This window comes from Saimiri boliviensis, chromosome 17 (genome assembly GCF_048565385.1).
Source record: "Saimiri boliviensis isolate mSaiBol1 chromosome 17, mSaiBol1.pri, whole genome shotgun sequence".
NCBI lineage: Eukaryota > Metazoa > Chordata > Mammalia > Primates > Cebidae > Saimiri > Saimiri boliviensis.
Window position 1 is genome coordinate 67,551,086 of NC_133465.1, and position 13,309 is coordinate 67,564,394.

Here is a 13,309-nt window from a genome sequence, read left to right on the forward strand (position 1 = left end):
CTTAACAGTGCTCCAGCTAAGAGATAAAGGTGCCCTGGTTTTGATGGTAATAGTTGCAAGGAAAATAGATGGGTGAGATTGAGGGATATTTGAGGGTGGAGGGCATTTAGGAGCTATTAATAGAAATTACTGAATAGAAATGACAAGATTTGGTGACTGATTAGGTGTAGGAGAGATTGAAATACTCAGAAGGTGAGGCGAGAAAGCTGATGAGTATATGGGACATGTTGATTTGGAAGTGTATCAAGTATAAAAGAGTGGGCAACAAAGCCGTAAGAGAAAAGGCAGCCAGCCTGCCGTGGAGGAGTAGACAGGCAGGAAGACACACTGGCCATTGCTGATAAAGACAACTGTAGGGGTCAAAAGACAAAGGTTAACATAGCCTTGGATTTTAGCATCAAGGAAGAAATTACAGCCTTGGATAGTCCATTTCTATAAAGGGGAGACAGGCAAGCAGGGAAGCAGGAAGAGGCAGTGTAAACAGGCCCTGAAAGATTTGGCAGGAGAAGAGGAGAGAGTGGGAGGAGCTGGAGGGGAATGTGAAGTCCAGGAAAGAGGTGATTGTTGCCATTGGAAGAGATCAAAGATTTGAACATGTTCAAATGATGAGGAGAAAGAGCTAATTACAGTAGCCAGACAGTCCCTGGGCCAGTTAGAGGGTGGAAAGGCAATCTCTGTCACTCTGCACACAAACACAACAACCCCCTTTTTTATATTCGGTAATGTCCATCATTTTAAAACTCCAGCTAGAAAAAAACAGAAATATTTGTAAAGCAAGGAATTGATCCAAGACCCAAGCTTGTGTTTTGGGCCTTCATACCTACTTTGGAGAGAATTGTGAGTCTAAGACCCAGGACATGCAAAGTCCCTAAAATAGGATCCAGAGGTTTGGAGGGTGCCCCCTTGCATTTCCTCTCTGACACCATTGATTGTGAGGTGTATCAGTACTGCATATGCCATCAAGATAGGAAAATACACTGCCTGTGCACTAATGTGTCATCCATTTTAAGACACATCCCAGCATAAGTGATGGGAACATAGGAAGGGATATGCGTCTTCGAGTGGATAGAATACGGTATCAGCCTTAGGAGTAACAGATGCGGGACAAAGAACAGGTGACACTTATGTATCTGTAGTGACAGAAACTTGAAGTTTTTACTTGATAGCTTTTATTTCTTTTGTAGAGTAGTCAAGTTCATTTTCTGGGGATGGGGAGAAGTAGGAACAGGGAGGTAAAGGCATTCGCAGCTCAGGAGTGGAAGATCTTTAAATGAATTCTTGACAGCACTGGAACAAGGCAGGCCCAGGAAGTTGCAGGAGTGACAGGAAGCAGTGAGGGTGTTCTGAGGCTAGGAATTGAATGGTCACATGATTTTCTTGAGAGATACTTAGCAATCTGAGTCAGGAAGTAGGGAGGGTAGACAGTGGGTTCATCCTGCACTGAAGACTTGCCAGGCACTGGTGACAGACAGAGAGGCAAAGACCCGGAGGATACTGGCAGTGTAGACAGTGTAGTGTTCACATAGATGGCTAAGTCTGGGTTGAGAGACAAGTAGTGCGGGTAGACTGGAGCCAGTAATGTAAAGGAAAATGGTACCATATCGTGAACCACCCCTCCGGTGTTGACTTAAAATATTTTTGTAATATTTCTTCTACATAAAAGGTATGCACAGAACTTGGTATAAACTCATTTCGTACATACCTTTTACTCAACTATCGAACCAGTGATTTTGCAAATTGAGTCGAAAACCAAAAGTTTTTTAAAATAACAAGATTAATGTCCTGGATACTGATGTTTTGTATACAAGATGAGGTGAGATTGGCTGTTGAGGCTCAGATTCTTTTGCACTTTACGTGTCGACGTGCGTTGGTACTACTCAAATTTGCGTTCGGCATGCTTATTAGTAAACCCTGTTACTGTATTAGGTTATCACCCAACTCTTCTGCTCCTTTTTAAAATTTAAATGCCTATGAAATCTTTGTTTATGCAACTTACTCTAATGTGATTTTGGACTTTCAGTTAATGCAAATTCATTATTCGCACAGTATGTCCAACTGCAGTTTCCGGTAAATCTGTGGCAGAGCTACAGATGCCATATCACAGTGAAATTCAGTAGTATGGTAATACCTTGCTTGACAGCAGAGATACATTCTGAGAAATGCATCGTTAGGCTGTTTTGTCATTATGTGATCATAGAGTGTGTGTACACAAAGGATGGTATAGGTTGCTGCTCACCTACGCCATGCGACAGAACCTAACCCCTAGGCTGCAAGCCTCTACAGTGTGTTACTGTACTGAATACTCTAGGTAGTCGCAACACAGTGGGAAGTGTTTATGTTATCTAAACATAGAAAAGGGACAGTAAAAACATAAAGAATTTTTTTTTGAGATGTAGGCTTGCTGTGTCGCCCAGCTGGAGTGCAGCGGCACGATCTCGGTTCACTGCAACCTCCACTGCCTTGGGTTCAAGCAATTCCCTTGCCTCAGCCTCCCAAGTAGCTGCCACTACAGGCACGTGCTAATTTTTTTTTTGTATTTTTAGTAGAGACGGGATTTGATGATGTTGGCAAGGATGGTCTTGATCTCCTGACCTCGTGATCTGCCCACCTCAGACTCCCAAAGTGCTGGAATTACAGGTCTGAGCTACCGCACCCAGCCAGTATAAAGAAGGTTACCTTTTTAAAAGGTGACCTGTGTAGGGCACTTAACTATAAATGGAGCTTGCAGGACTAAAGCTGCTCTGAGGAGTCAGTGAGTGGTAAGTGAATGTGAAAGCCGAGGACATTACCGTGTACTTCAGCCACACTAAACTTACTTTTTTAAAACTTTTTTTCTGTAATAAGCTTAGCTTTCTATAACTTTTTATTTTATAAACTTTTTAATTTTTTAAAGATTTTTCACTCTTAAAATAATACTTAAAAGACACATTGTACAGCTAAACAAAAATATTTTCTTTTCTTTATAGCTTTATTCTGTAAGCTCTTTTGAAAACCGAGACACAAACACACACGTGCGCTGAGGCCTGCATGGGGCCAGGATCATAGTATCACTGTCTTCCCCTCCACATCTTGTCCCACTGGAGGATAACATGCCCGGAGCTTTCATCTCCGGTGATAACAATGACTTCTGGATAGCTCCTTAAGGACCTGCCTTAGGCTGTTTTACATTTAACCATTTTGTTAAGTGCAAGCAGTATACTCTTATAACAAAAGTCATAGAAAATACATAATCCAGTTAATATAGTTATTATGAAGCTTTATGTGCTACTGTATATAATGTATGTGCTAGATCTTTTTTTGGGGTGGGGGGAAGACAGAGTCTTGCTCTGTTGCCCAGGCTGGAGTGCAGTGGCTCAATCTTGGCTCCCTGCAACCTCTACCTCCCAGGTTCAAGTGATTCTCCTGCCTCTGCCTCCTGAATAGGTGGGATTGCAGGCACTTGCCACCACACCTTGCTAATTTTTTTTATTTTTTATTTTTTAAAATAGTAGAGATGGGGTTTCGCCATTTTAGCCAGGCTGGTCTCAAACTCCTGACCTCAGGTGATCTGCCCACCTTGGCTTCCCTAAACTTTTTATATGACTGGCAGCACAGTAGGTTCGTTACTACCAGCATCACCACAAACACGAGTAGTGTGTTGTACTACGACGTTATAACGGCCGTGTCACTAGACAATAGGAATTTTTCAATTCCATTATCATCTTACGGGACTCCACTGTCATATATGAAGTCAGTTGTTGACTAAAAACGTCATTATTTAGCTTTAGTTATTCATATAACCCAGAAGACACCAATATATATTTTATATATTATCAGAGTTAAAAATATGTGTAAATTAATGGATACCTGAAGACTCCTTCATTATTATAAATATTGAACACGGGCAGTGGTTCTCATAGGGAGGTGCTGGACCCAGCAGCATCAGCATTGTCTCAGTAACTATCAGAAATGCAAATTCCGGCCAGGCATGGTGGCTCAGCCTGTAATCCCAGCACTTTGGGAAGCTGAGGCATATGGATCATTTGAGGTCAGGAGTTTGAAACCAGCCTGGCCAACATGGTGAAACCCCATCTCTACTAAAAATACAAAAGTTAGCCAGGCCATGGTAGCCTTTACCTGTAATCTCAGCTACTCTGGAGGTTGAGGCAGGAGAATCACTTGAACCTGGGAGGCAGAGGTTGCAGTTAGCCAAGATGGCACCACACTGCAGACCAGCCTTGGTGACAGCCTTGTCAAAAGAGAGAGAGAGAATGAGAGAGAAATGCAAATTCCCAGTTTCTCCTTGCTCTTTGATACTGAATCAGAAAGTCTGGAGGTGGACACCAGGTGTCTGGGCTCTGATAGCCCTCTAGGTGATTGTGATGCAAACCAAGTATGAGAACTGCTGCTCCAATCTTACTGTATCACCTTGATTTTACAGATGAGGAAACCAAGGCCCAAGAATAACTGACTGAAACTCTCAAGATCAGTTTGTGTGTAGCAAAACTAGATCTCAAACTTAGAAGTCTAGACTTTGCTCCAGTTCTATTTCCAAAGCACTACGTTGTCATTTTTCCTCAGGTTTTGGTTATGGTTTCCTTGGTTTGGGTTGGGTTTTAAGGGGGTCTAACTAAAGTTTGGGTGCTTTTGCCTTTTGTTCATTTTAGTGCCAGAACCTACTAAGACCTGTTCAAGCCAGCCCCAACCTGCCGGTACCGGTACCAGTACTTCCACCAGCACTATCTCCAGCAGCAACAATGGCAAACGTGCATCTGCCAGTGGCCAGCAGCCAGCTGCATCCCGTTACCTGCCTCGAGAGGTACCTCCACGCTTCCGCCAGCAAGAACAGAAGCAGCTATTAAAGAGAGGTCAGCCATTGCCTACGGGGACTCTAACCAGTGTGAGCCCAACCCAGGGTGCTGGGCCTGCAGGGCTAAGCCCACCTCCCCTATCTGGAGCCGGAACACAGCATCATCCCAGTAAGCTCCAGCCAGGTAAAATCCATATAGGATGAGACATTCTTTTGATCTGAAAACTGTTTGCTATTTTCAGCTTTGCTGCTGAGCAATAGAAATAGACATGCTTTGGTCCGTACTCACTACCTACACAGAGACAGACAGATTCAGTGTTCTTCAAAACTGTGACTTTGTTGTATGGTCAGAACTAGTATTTTTAGGCAACTTTACCATGTCTCTTCAAATAGTCTTGACTTTCATCTGCTTACCACTTGGTAGAGGGGATGTAGGTCAATGATCGTCACCAAAAAGCAAGGCAGAAAAGATAAACTATACTCACGAACCAAGAATATAGTCTCTTCTGTTTAGTTGCCAGCAGTTTATAATAAAACACGCTACTTCCCCAAAATGGTCCTTGGGAAAATCTTAAAGACAAGCATTCTATAGTTAGATCTAAGTAGCTTGGTGTTTTTTTTTTTAAAGAGCTTATTGTTTTTAATTTAAAGAGCTTATTTTGAAAAACTGAATAAGAAATGTAACAACTCTGCCTTTTCTGGTTGTATCTGGTTGTGATGTGATTGGTTGACAGTATTGCGTTAGTGTTCTCATCAAATGCTGCTGGTGCAGGATGTTACTGGTATCTTCTTAGATAAGTAGAAAATAAGCAATTAAGTCAATAAAATCTTGGTATGATAATATTCCTTCATGAATTATTTGTCTTTGTAAATATGATCACGTTGGACAAGAAAATATTCCTAGTTCATAGTCATTATAAAATACATATTGTAGGCCAGGCACAGTAGCTCATGCCTGTAATCCCAGCACTCTGGGAGGCCAAGGCAAGTGGATCACCTGAGATTGGGAGTCTGAGACCAGCCTGACCAACATAGAGAAACCTCGTGTTTACTAAAAATACAAAGTTAGCCGGGCATAGTGGCACATGCCTGTGATCCTACCTATTTGGGAGGCTGAGGCAGGAGAATAGCTTGAACCTGGGAGGCAGAGGTTGCAGTGAGCTGAGATCGTGCCATTACATCCTCTAAAGTCTCTGATCTTGTAGCCAGATACATCTTTCTAACTCATCACCTTTCATTGATGAAGGGTCCCCTCGCAAACCTGCCCTGGTCACCTAGGTACTGAAGCACAAACTCCATTTTTCTGCCTGGCTGTGAAGGGCCTTCGTAGTCTCCCCAGCATTGTTCCCTCCTACTCTCCATGGCCTTCTTTTCCTTTTCTTTTTCCTTTTTCCTTCCCCCTCCCCTCCCCTCCCCTCCCCTCCTTTTTTTCATGATACAGTTGTTTAATTAATTCATATCCAGGTGAAATTCTTCTAGTGTATTCCTGAAGAGTAGCCAGATTTCTGGGTTGCAATAAAACTTTTTTTAGATACAGTTTGAAATAAAAGATCTTAAAAGTAATACATAGGGCTAGGCGTGGTGGCTCACACTTGTAATCCCAGCTTTTTGGGAGGCCGAGGCAGGTGGATCACCTGAGGTCAGGAGTTCGAGACCAACCTGACCAATATGGTGAAACCTCGTCTAAAAAAAAAAAAAAAAGTAATACATAGATTTTTATTGTATTTGTATCTATGTAAGCATGTTTTCACTCTTACCGTCACTTCTACATTAAAACGAAAAATACAGTTTTACATGATTACATTCCTCTAACTTGAAAGGTATAATTAAAAAGAAGTACAGATGCTGGGTCAACAGAACTAAGATTGAACTAACCAAGCAGGGGGCAGGTGAGTAATCCTTAGGAATTTCATAGCACACCATTCCTAATGAAAAGCAATGTGAAACTGGGAGTTATTTCAGCTTAGCACATTAATTTCTGTGTTTTTCCCAGGTGTATTAGTATGTCAGTTCTTTGCTCCCTCCCCCCAATTTAAATGTGCTTAGAAGGTGAAGTATCCGTGGAAAGAATTGGAGTCTGAGTCACCTTTGTCATAGCTTTAAAAACTTGCACAGTGTCAACTTTTGAAGATTTGTGGGCATCCTTGGTTTCCCATTACTGAGTATTTGACCAGTCACCTGCTGCCTTTCCATGAAAGGAGATTGTTACAGGCTCCTACTATACTAATGGAAGACTTATGTGTCCATTCCAGTAAACAGAGAAGATTTATGGATAAAATTAAGCAGCAGAGGAGCAGAAATGGGAAAGTTTTAAGAGTTAAAAATGGAATTTGTAGTGTTTTTAGCTGTGTACATATAGATAAAATTTATATACTGTTACAGTACAAGGCAACTGGTGAAATTAAAAAAGAGACTTAATGTAGGCCAGGCGCGGTGGCTCATGCCTGTAATCCCAGCACTTTGGGAGACCAAGGCAGGCAGATCACCTGAGGTCAGTAGTTTAAGACCAGCCTGGCCAACATGGTGAAACCCTGTCTCGACTAAAAATACAAAAATTAGCTGGGTGTGGTGGTGCATGCCTGTAACCCCAGCTACTCAGGAGGCCGAGGCAGGAGAATTACTTGAACCCAGCAGACGGGTTGCAGTGAGCCGAGATCACGCCACTGCACTCCAGCCTGGGCAACAGAGCGAGACTACATCTCAAAAAAAAAAAAAGGAAAAGAGACTTAGCCTTACAGTTATTTCGTTGTTCTTTTTCTTTATATAGCACATGCTTCCTAACAGGATGTAAATCCGTAGATTTGTCTGGCTCTTACAACATTTTGTCATAATTCACCTTTCGATTTACATTAGCCTGCAAACTTGTTTCTATAGAAAATTGCAACCACACGTTTTGCCATCTTTTTAGACAAACTAGTGTGGTGGCTTCACACTTTGTCACTCTTTTTCCTTTTCTTCTTCTTCTGTCGGAATGTTCGGGTAGCAGTGCCACACTCAGCTCGCACAGCCCCGAGAAGGGAGGAAAGTACTGGCCTTTCAGAACTGTGGTTTTGCCATGTTTGTCTTCATTGATTCATCGAGCAGAACATTTACTGAATTCCTACCAAACATCAGATAACCCTGCACTGGAGATACACAATTCATGAGTGAAGTGTTTTGGAATAACCAATAAGTAAATAAGCTACTTCCAGGTTTTGTAGCAGAGATAAGCACAGAGTGCCATATGGAAAGGACAACTAACCCTAACTACAGATAGGGAACTACAAGGAAGCCTTTCTGGTGGAGGTGGTATGGGCTGAGTTTCAAGTTAGCTGTGCTGGGCAAAGAAGGTAGAAGGGCCTCGCAGATAGAGTGACCTGCATGCACAAATGCACAGGCCAGCAATTGTAAAGCCTCTCAGCAGCCGCTGCTGGCTGATCATGGCAGCGGGGCAGCAGGAAGATTGAAGGCTAGAAAAGTTGGCTGTTGTTATGACTAAACAGTAGTAATAAACCAGCATAAAAGCTTCTTTTGGTAATAGAGCCAAATGAAAATCAAATTTAAATGCTTCCAACCAGTTGCTTTTGGGACTTAATAGATTAATTCTGAAGTTCATCTAGAATAGCGAATGTACATGAATAGACGAGTCAAGAAACTTTTGAAAAAGCTTAATGAGCTGTCACCTGGAGCTGTGATCCTCTAGTAATTTTAACTGTGTTTCTAGGGCAGGAGTAAACACAGATCCGTGAACTACGATATAAAGAGAGCAGGGGGAAAAGTAGATGTGTACACGGAGACTTGGGTTATCATGGATGTGGCATTGCAGATCACTGAGAAAATAGTGATTCAGATCAATATCGAGTGCTAGAAAGCCATATGCAAGACAAATAGAAGAAATACAGAAAGATGATGTAAGAGAATATTTTCTAAATCTTGGGATAAATTTTTCTCTTAATCATAGCCATGAAAAGAAAGACTGACAAATTTGAGTGTATAAAAATATAAAATTTTTGAACAAGAATATGAATAAAATCTGAGAGAATATGTTTACAGTATAAATAGCAAGAGTTAAATATATCAGAAATACCAAGCATTCCTACAAATCAAAACAAAAACAGTCCAGCAGAAAAATGCGCAAAGAATGTGAACAGGCAGATCATAGAAATGGGTCCTAAGTATGTTGAAAGTATTTCCTTGTAATCAGGGAAGAGAGAAATGGAAACAACATTAATACAGCACTTTTCACTTACCAAATTGTCAAAACTTTAGATCTTGTTAATATCCCTCTACTATAATAACTGTACCATTGATTGAGTGCTTACCATTTACAAGATCCAATTGCTTTACACATATCAACTTATTTAATCTTCTCAAGACCCTATAACCACCGCAGGCAATCATCGAGAGTGTGGGAAAGGGCGGCACTGGTGTGCTCTTGGTCGGAATGTAAGTAGGCATTTGGCAGGATTTATCAAAATGTTGGGTGATATGATCTAGCTGTTCAGACATAGGAATCCATCCTGCAGACACCTAGAGCACAGCTCTTTACTGACAACCGAATGCTCTGCAGTTGTTCTCTCCCCAGTGGCATGAACTAATGACAGGCAAGTTGGGATGTGTCAAGAGACAGTAGGGACCAAAACAGAGTTGACTGTTCTTTACAGAACAGGCTCAGGTGTAGATAGAATTAGTCTTCCAGTGAGCAGCAGTCTCACTTTATGTGACGATAAAGAGCAGCCTGTGTTCGAGAAGCAGTTGAACTTTTGCTAGGTCACGGGTGTCCACAGGACAGCAGTTTCAAATCTTGCTCCCCAGCTCCCTACCTCTTATCAGGTCAGCCATCCCCTCTGTTGTCTGTGTCAACTTCTTGCTGCCACCCACATTAGCCAGGCATTGGGCAGAAGCTTTATTGTTTTTGTATCATTATCCATGTCAACAAGTATCCCATTTTAGAAGGTAACCAAAACTTCTAATACTTGCATACAAAAATCAGTCCTAGATGCTTTTAGTATTGGATAATGCTGATGTTGAAGTGAGATTCAGTCAAGTGAAACCAATTTTGTAATGGGCTGACAATTCTGAATGGAGCTTTCCAGCGTCCTGCTGACCCTCCTGCCAGTGGTTCATGCTGTGGCTGTTCTCAGGAAGCATCCTGCGGCTGCCATCCCTCGTGGGAAAAATGGGCTCTCACACAAGGGCATCCAGAGCAGACAGGGCAATAAAGGCCTGGAAATGCCCGCTAAGGAACAACGTAGGGAAGCCTCCAGCAAGCCCTGGAGGAGGAGGGCCTGTGGGCATTTCAGCTGTCAAAGGACTGGCCTGAGAGCCCACTGCCCCTGGGCAGCCCCAGAGGACAGAGATAGAATAAGAGTGGTGGAAATGCAGGGTGATGGGCAGGGTCCTCAGCTCTCTGGAAGAACTTTTATTCCTTTCCCCTTAACTGGCAGTAGCCAAAGAGAGACAGTCAGTTATTGCCAGTAGTGGAAGGGCTTGTGTGAGGCAGTCAGGCCACGGCGCCTCCCAGCCCTGGTTCCAGGTTCTCTTTAGATAAAGACCGTTACCAGCAAATGAAACATTGGCGTTCTCATAGAATAATACAGGGAAAAGTGGATTTGTAAAGTCATGTATTGACTTGGAGGGGAGTTCATTTAGCCAAGTGACAACATCTTTTTTTTTTTTTTGAGACGAAGTCTTGCTCTGTCTCCCAGGTTGGAGTGCAGTGGTGCAATCTCGCCAGCTCTCTGCAACCTCTGCCTCCCAGGCTCAAGCGATTCTCCTGCCTCAGCTTCCTGAGTAGCTGGGATTACAGGTGCCTGCCACTACACTCAGCTAATTTTTGTATTTTTAGTGGAGACAGGGTTTCACCATGTTGGTCAGGCTGGTCTCAAACTCCTGACCTCGTGATCTGCCCCCCTCAGCCTCCCAAAGTGCTGGGATTACAGGTGTGAGCCACCGGGCCCGGCCGTGGCAACAGATCTTAACTGGGAAGATGAGTATTCGTAAGTACAGTGATTTCCAGAGATTCCAAAGGATGCCACTTGATACCATGTCATGTTCAGTGCAGATTATGTTTTTGCAAGTCTGCAGAATAACTCCAGCTTGAAACACTTGAGAGCTTTTATCTTTAAAAAATAATAATAACTTCTTGTGCCAAAAGCAGAACAATGTATTGTTTTGGTGGCTGCTTTGAACATTTATAAACAGAGGCTTTGATTAATATACAGCAGTGTTTGCTATTTAGATCTTTTTTAGATAGAGGCAGGAAAGTAATTAAGAAGCTGGACACTTGCCAGTTTACATATGGGGCTCATTTAGAATATTACAGCTAGTGTTGGGATGCCAAATGTTTAGGAGTTGTTTAGGGGAAAAAAGAAAGAAGAAGCGGAAAACAAAGGCAGGATGAGAGAACAGCAATTTATTTGCCTACAGCCAGTAGGCAAAATGCCATTATTCTTTTGGCTGCCTTTGAAAAAAAACAGAAGAAAAGTGGCTGTGATGCTAATTGTAACTGGGTCCTGAAGTGAAAATGTTTGTGACAATTGAAAGAATTTAAAGAGGAAGGAAGATCGGTTTAGTGTCAGCTGCAATTAGAGAATCAAAGCTGTAAAATCCCATCCGTCCATGCCTCCACCCCTAGTTGAAGGGGATGATTCGGATGCCTCCTGGAGTAGAAAGGGTATTGCCCAGCCTTGCCCGGCTCTCGGCCGCAGGCGCCCGCGGGTGGCCCGGACGCAGGCTGGCCCCGGGATCTTCCTGGCAAGCTCCCTGGCAGCTCTACAGGAGGCGGCTCTCGCTGTACCCAGCCGACATGTTGTAGCGAGAGCCCAGGCGAGCCTAGATGCAGGCATAGAGGCAGCTGTGCACGCGAGGTGGTGTCTCCTAGGAGGGTTGGGCGGCACCGTCTGCAGGTATTTCCTCACCCATCAGCCCCTCATAGAGCAGGTGAAACGGAACAAACACGAAACAAATAGTGGCTGCTTCTCGCGAGTTCGTGTGTGACATAACATTCCAGCGTGTGAGTGGTAGCTCCGCGTCCCTAGGCTCTTGGCTGCAATTCAGATTGGATAAAATGGCGTCTTGGAAAAGAGCTGCTTGCTAAAGATGTACTGTACTGAGCAGAGACTTGCCCATGGCTTTACCTACCGTGGTTTCTCTCTGCTGGGCTGGCACAGGCAGTCCCTCCCAAATTAGGAAGCAAGCTTCTTCTGCCCGCAGTTTCCTTTATTTAATAGACTCTTAACCTTCAGGAAGCAATCTCATTTTACTGCCGTTTTGAAGAAAAACACAAGGCAAAAGCTTATTCTTTTGGACACTTTTCATGTTTCCAATAAATCTTGTACTCTGTTGTGCATTTCATAATTCCTCGTATTTATAGTAGTTGACAGATGAAATGTTTGGGAATCTGTCCAGCAATGGAATTTTGAATTCAAAGTACTTTCTCCCTGAGATCTTTACTCCCAGTGAATGCAGTGGAGGGGGAGGCATCTTTGGTTTTCAAAAACTGAAAGCAGTTGTAGCATTTATCCTACCCCTGAAAACCAAGCAGCGAAGGATTTGGTATCAGTAAGCCTTAGTAAACATATTGTCAACTGTTGCAAGCATTGAGAATTCGTTTTTATAATCTATATTGTATTATTTCGGTTAAAAGGACTGTGATGATAAAGAATGAACGCATTTACTCTTTGTCAGCGTCAGGACCAGTGAAGTGTTCTGCACACCTCTGAGTAAATCTTGTCCACACTTTCCTATCCGATTAATCTGATACCTAATTAAAATTTTGCTTTCTGTAGCTTTTGAAAGCTCTTCCTTAAATACTTTCCTGGGAAAATTTTATCTTTATATGGTGACATTTTGAAATTTAAAGACAAAGGAAAGCTTCTCTCTTTCAACCATGCTATTATGTAATCCTTTTTAATTTAATCACTTAAGACAGTTATGTTGCTTAGATTTTTATAGACACCTATTTATAGGCTGTGTAAACCACTTAAACAGCAGAAGAAAATAGAATTTAACATTATACAGGAGCTTCCATTCTTTTTTCTTTTTAAGGCTTTTTTTAGGGGAAAAATTATTTGATAATAGAATGGTGTGGTGGGAAAAAATACTAGATTGTATTCTGAAAACCCAGATTTCAGTTCATTTCTTACTGCTTATGAGTTACAAACCCTGGCCACTTCCCTTGGCCTCTCTGAGCCTGTTTCTTCATCTGTAAAACTGACATTGTTTGTAAGGTTCAGTTAAGCCAATATGTCTGGAAATACTTCAGACTGCAAAATGGTATAAGGTATATGATGTCTTATGAATATGAGGACTTTCATCTGTAAACTCTCTTCAGACGTGGTGTGTTCACGTGTGTGGATTTTAGCCTTTGAAAGCTCATGTGCTGAGCAGGAGAGTCTCAAAGACCTGTAAGAGAATTTAATCTTGGTTCATTTCAGAATTTGTATTCATTTCAAGATGGCTGCTCATAAAAGTCATTTCATAAATTTTTTTAACCAAGTTTAATCTTTTAGACTACATTTTCATTTTGGGAATAAATCC

At 42.3% G+C, this 13,309-nt stretch overlaps 1 protein-coding gene across 6 annotated transcripts in view; it reads left to right on the forward strand.

Annotated features, from left to right (window-relative positions):
• TNRC6C (trinucleotide repeat containing adaptor 6C) overlaps positions 1 to 13,309 on the forward strand; it is a 146,628-nt gene that overhangs the window by 68,049 nt on the left and 65,270 nt on the right. For all 6 annotated transcript variants that reach the window (XM_074389014.1, XM_074389010.1, XM_074389012.1 and 3 more), the window contains exon 4: positions 4,647 to 4,973. In XM_074389014.1, coding sequence (XP_074245115.1) covers positions 4,647 to 4,973 — 327 coding nt within the window. The remainder of the gene's footprint in view (positions 1 to 4,646; positions 4,974 to 13,309) is intronic.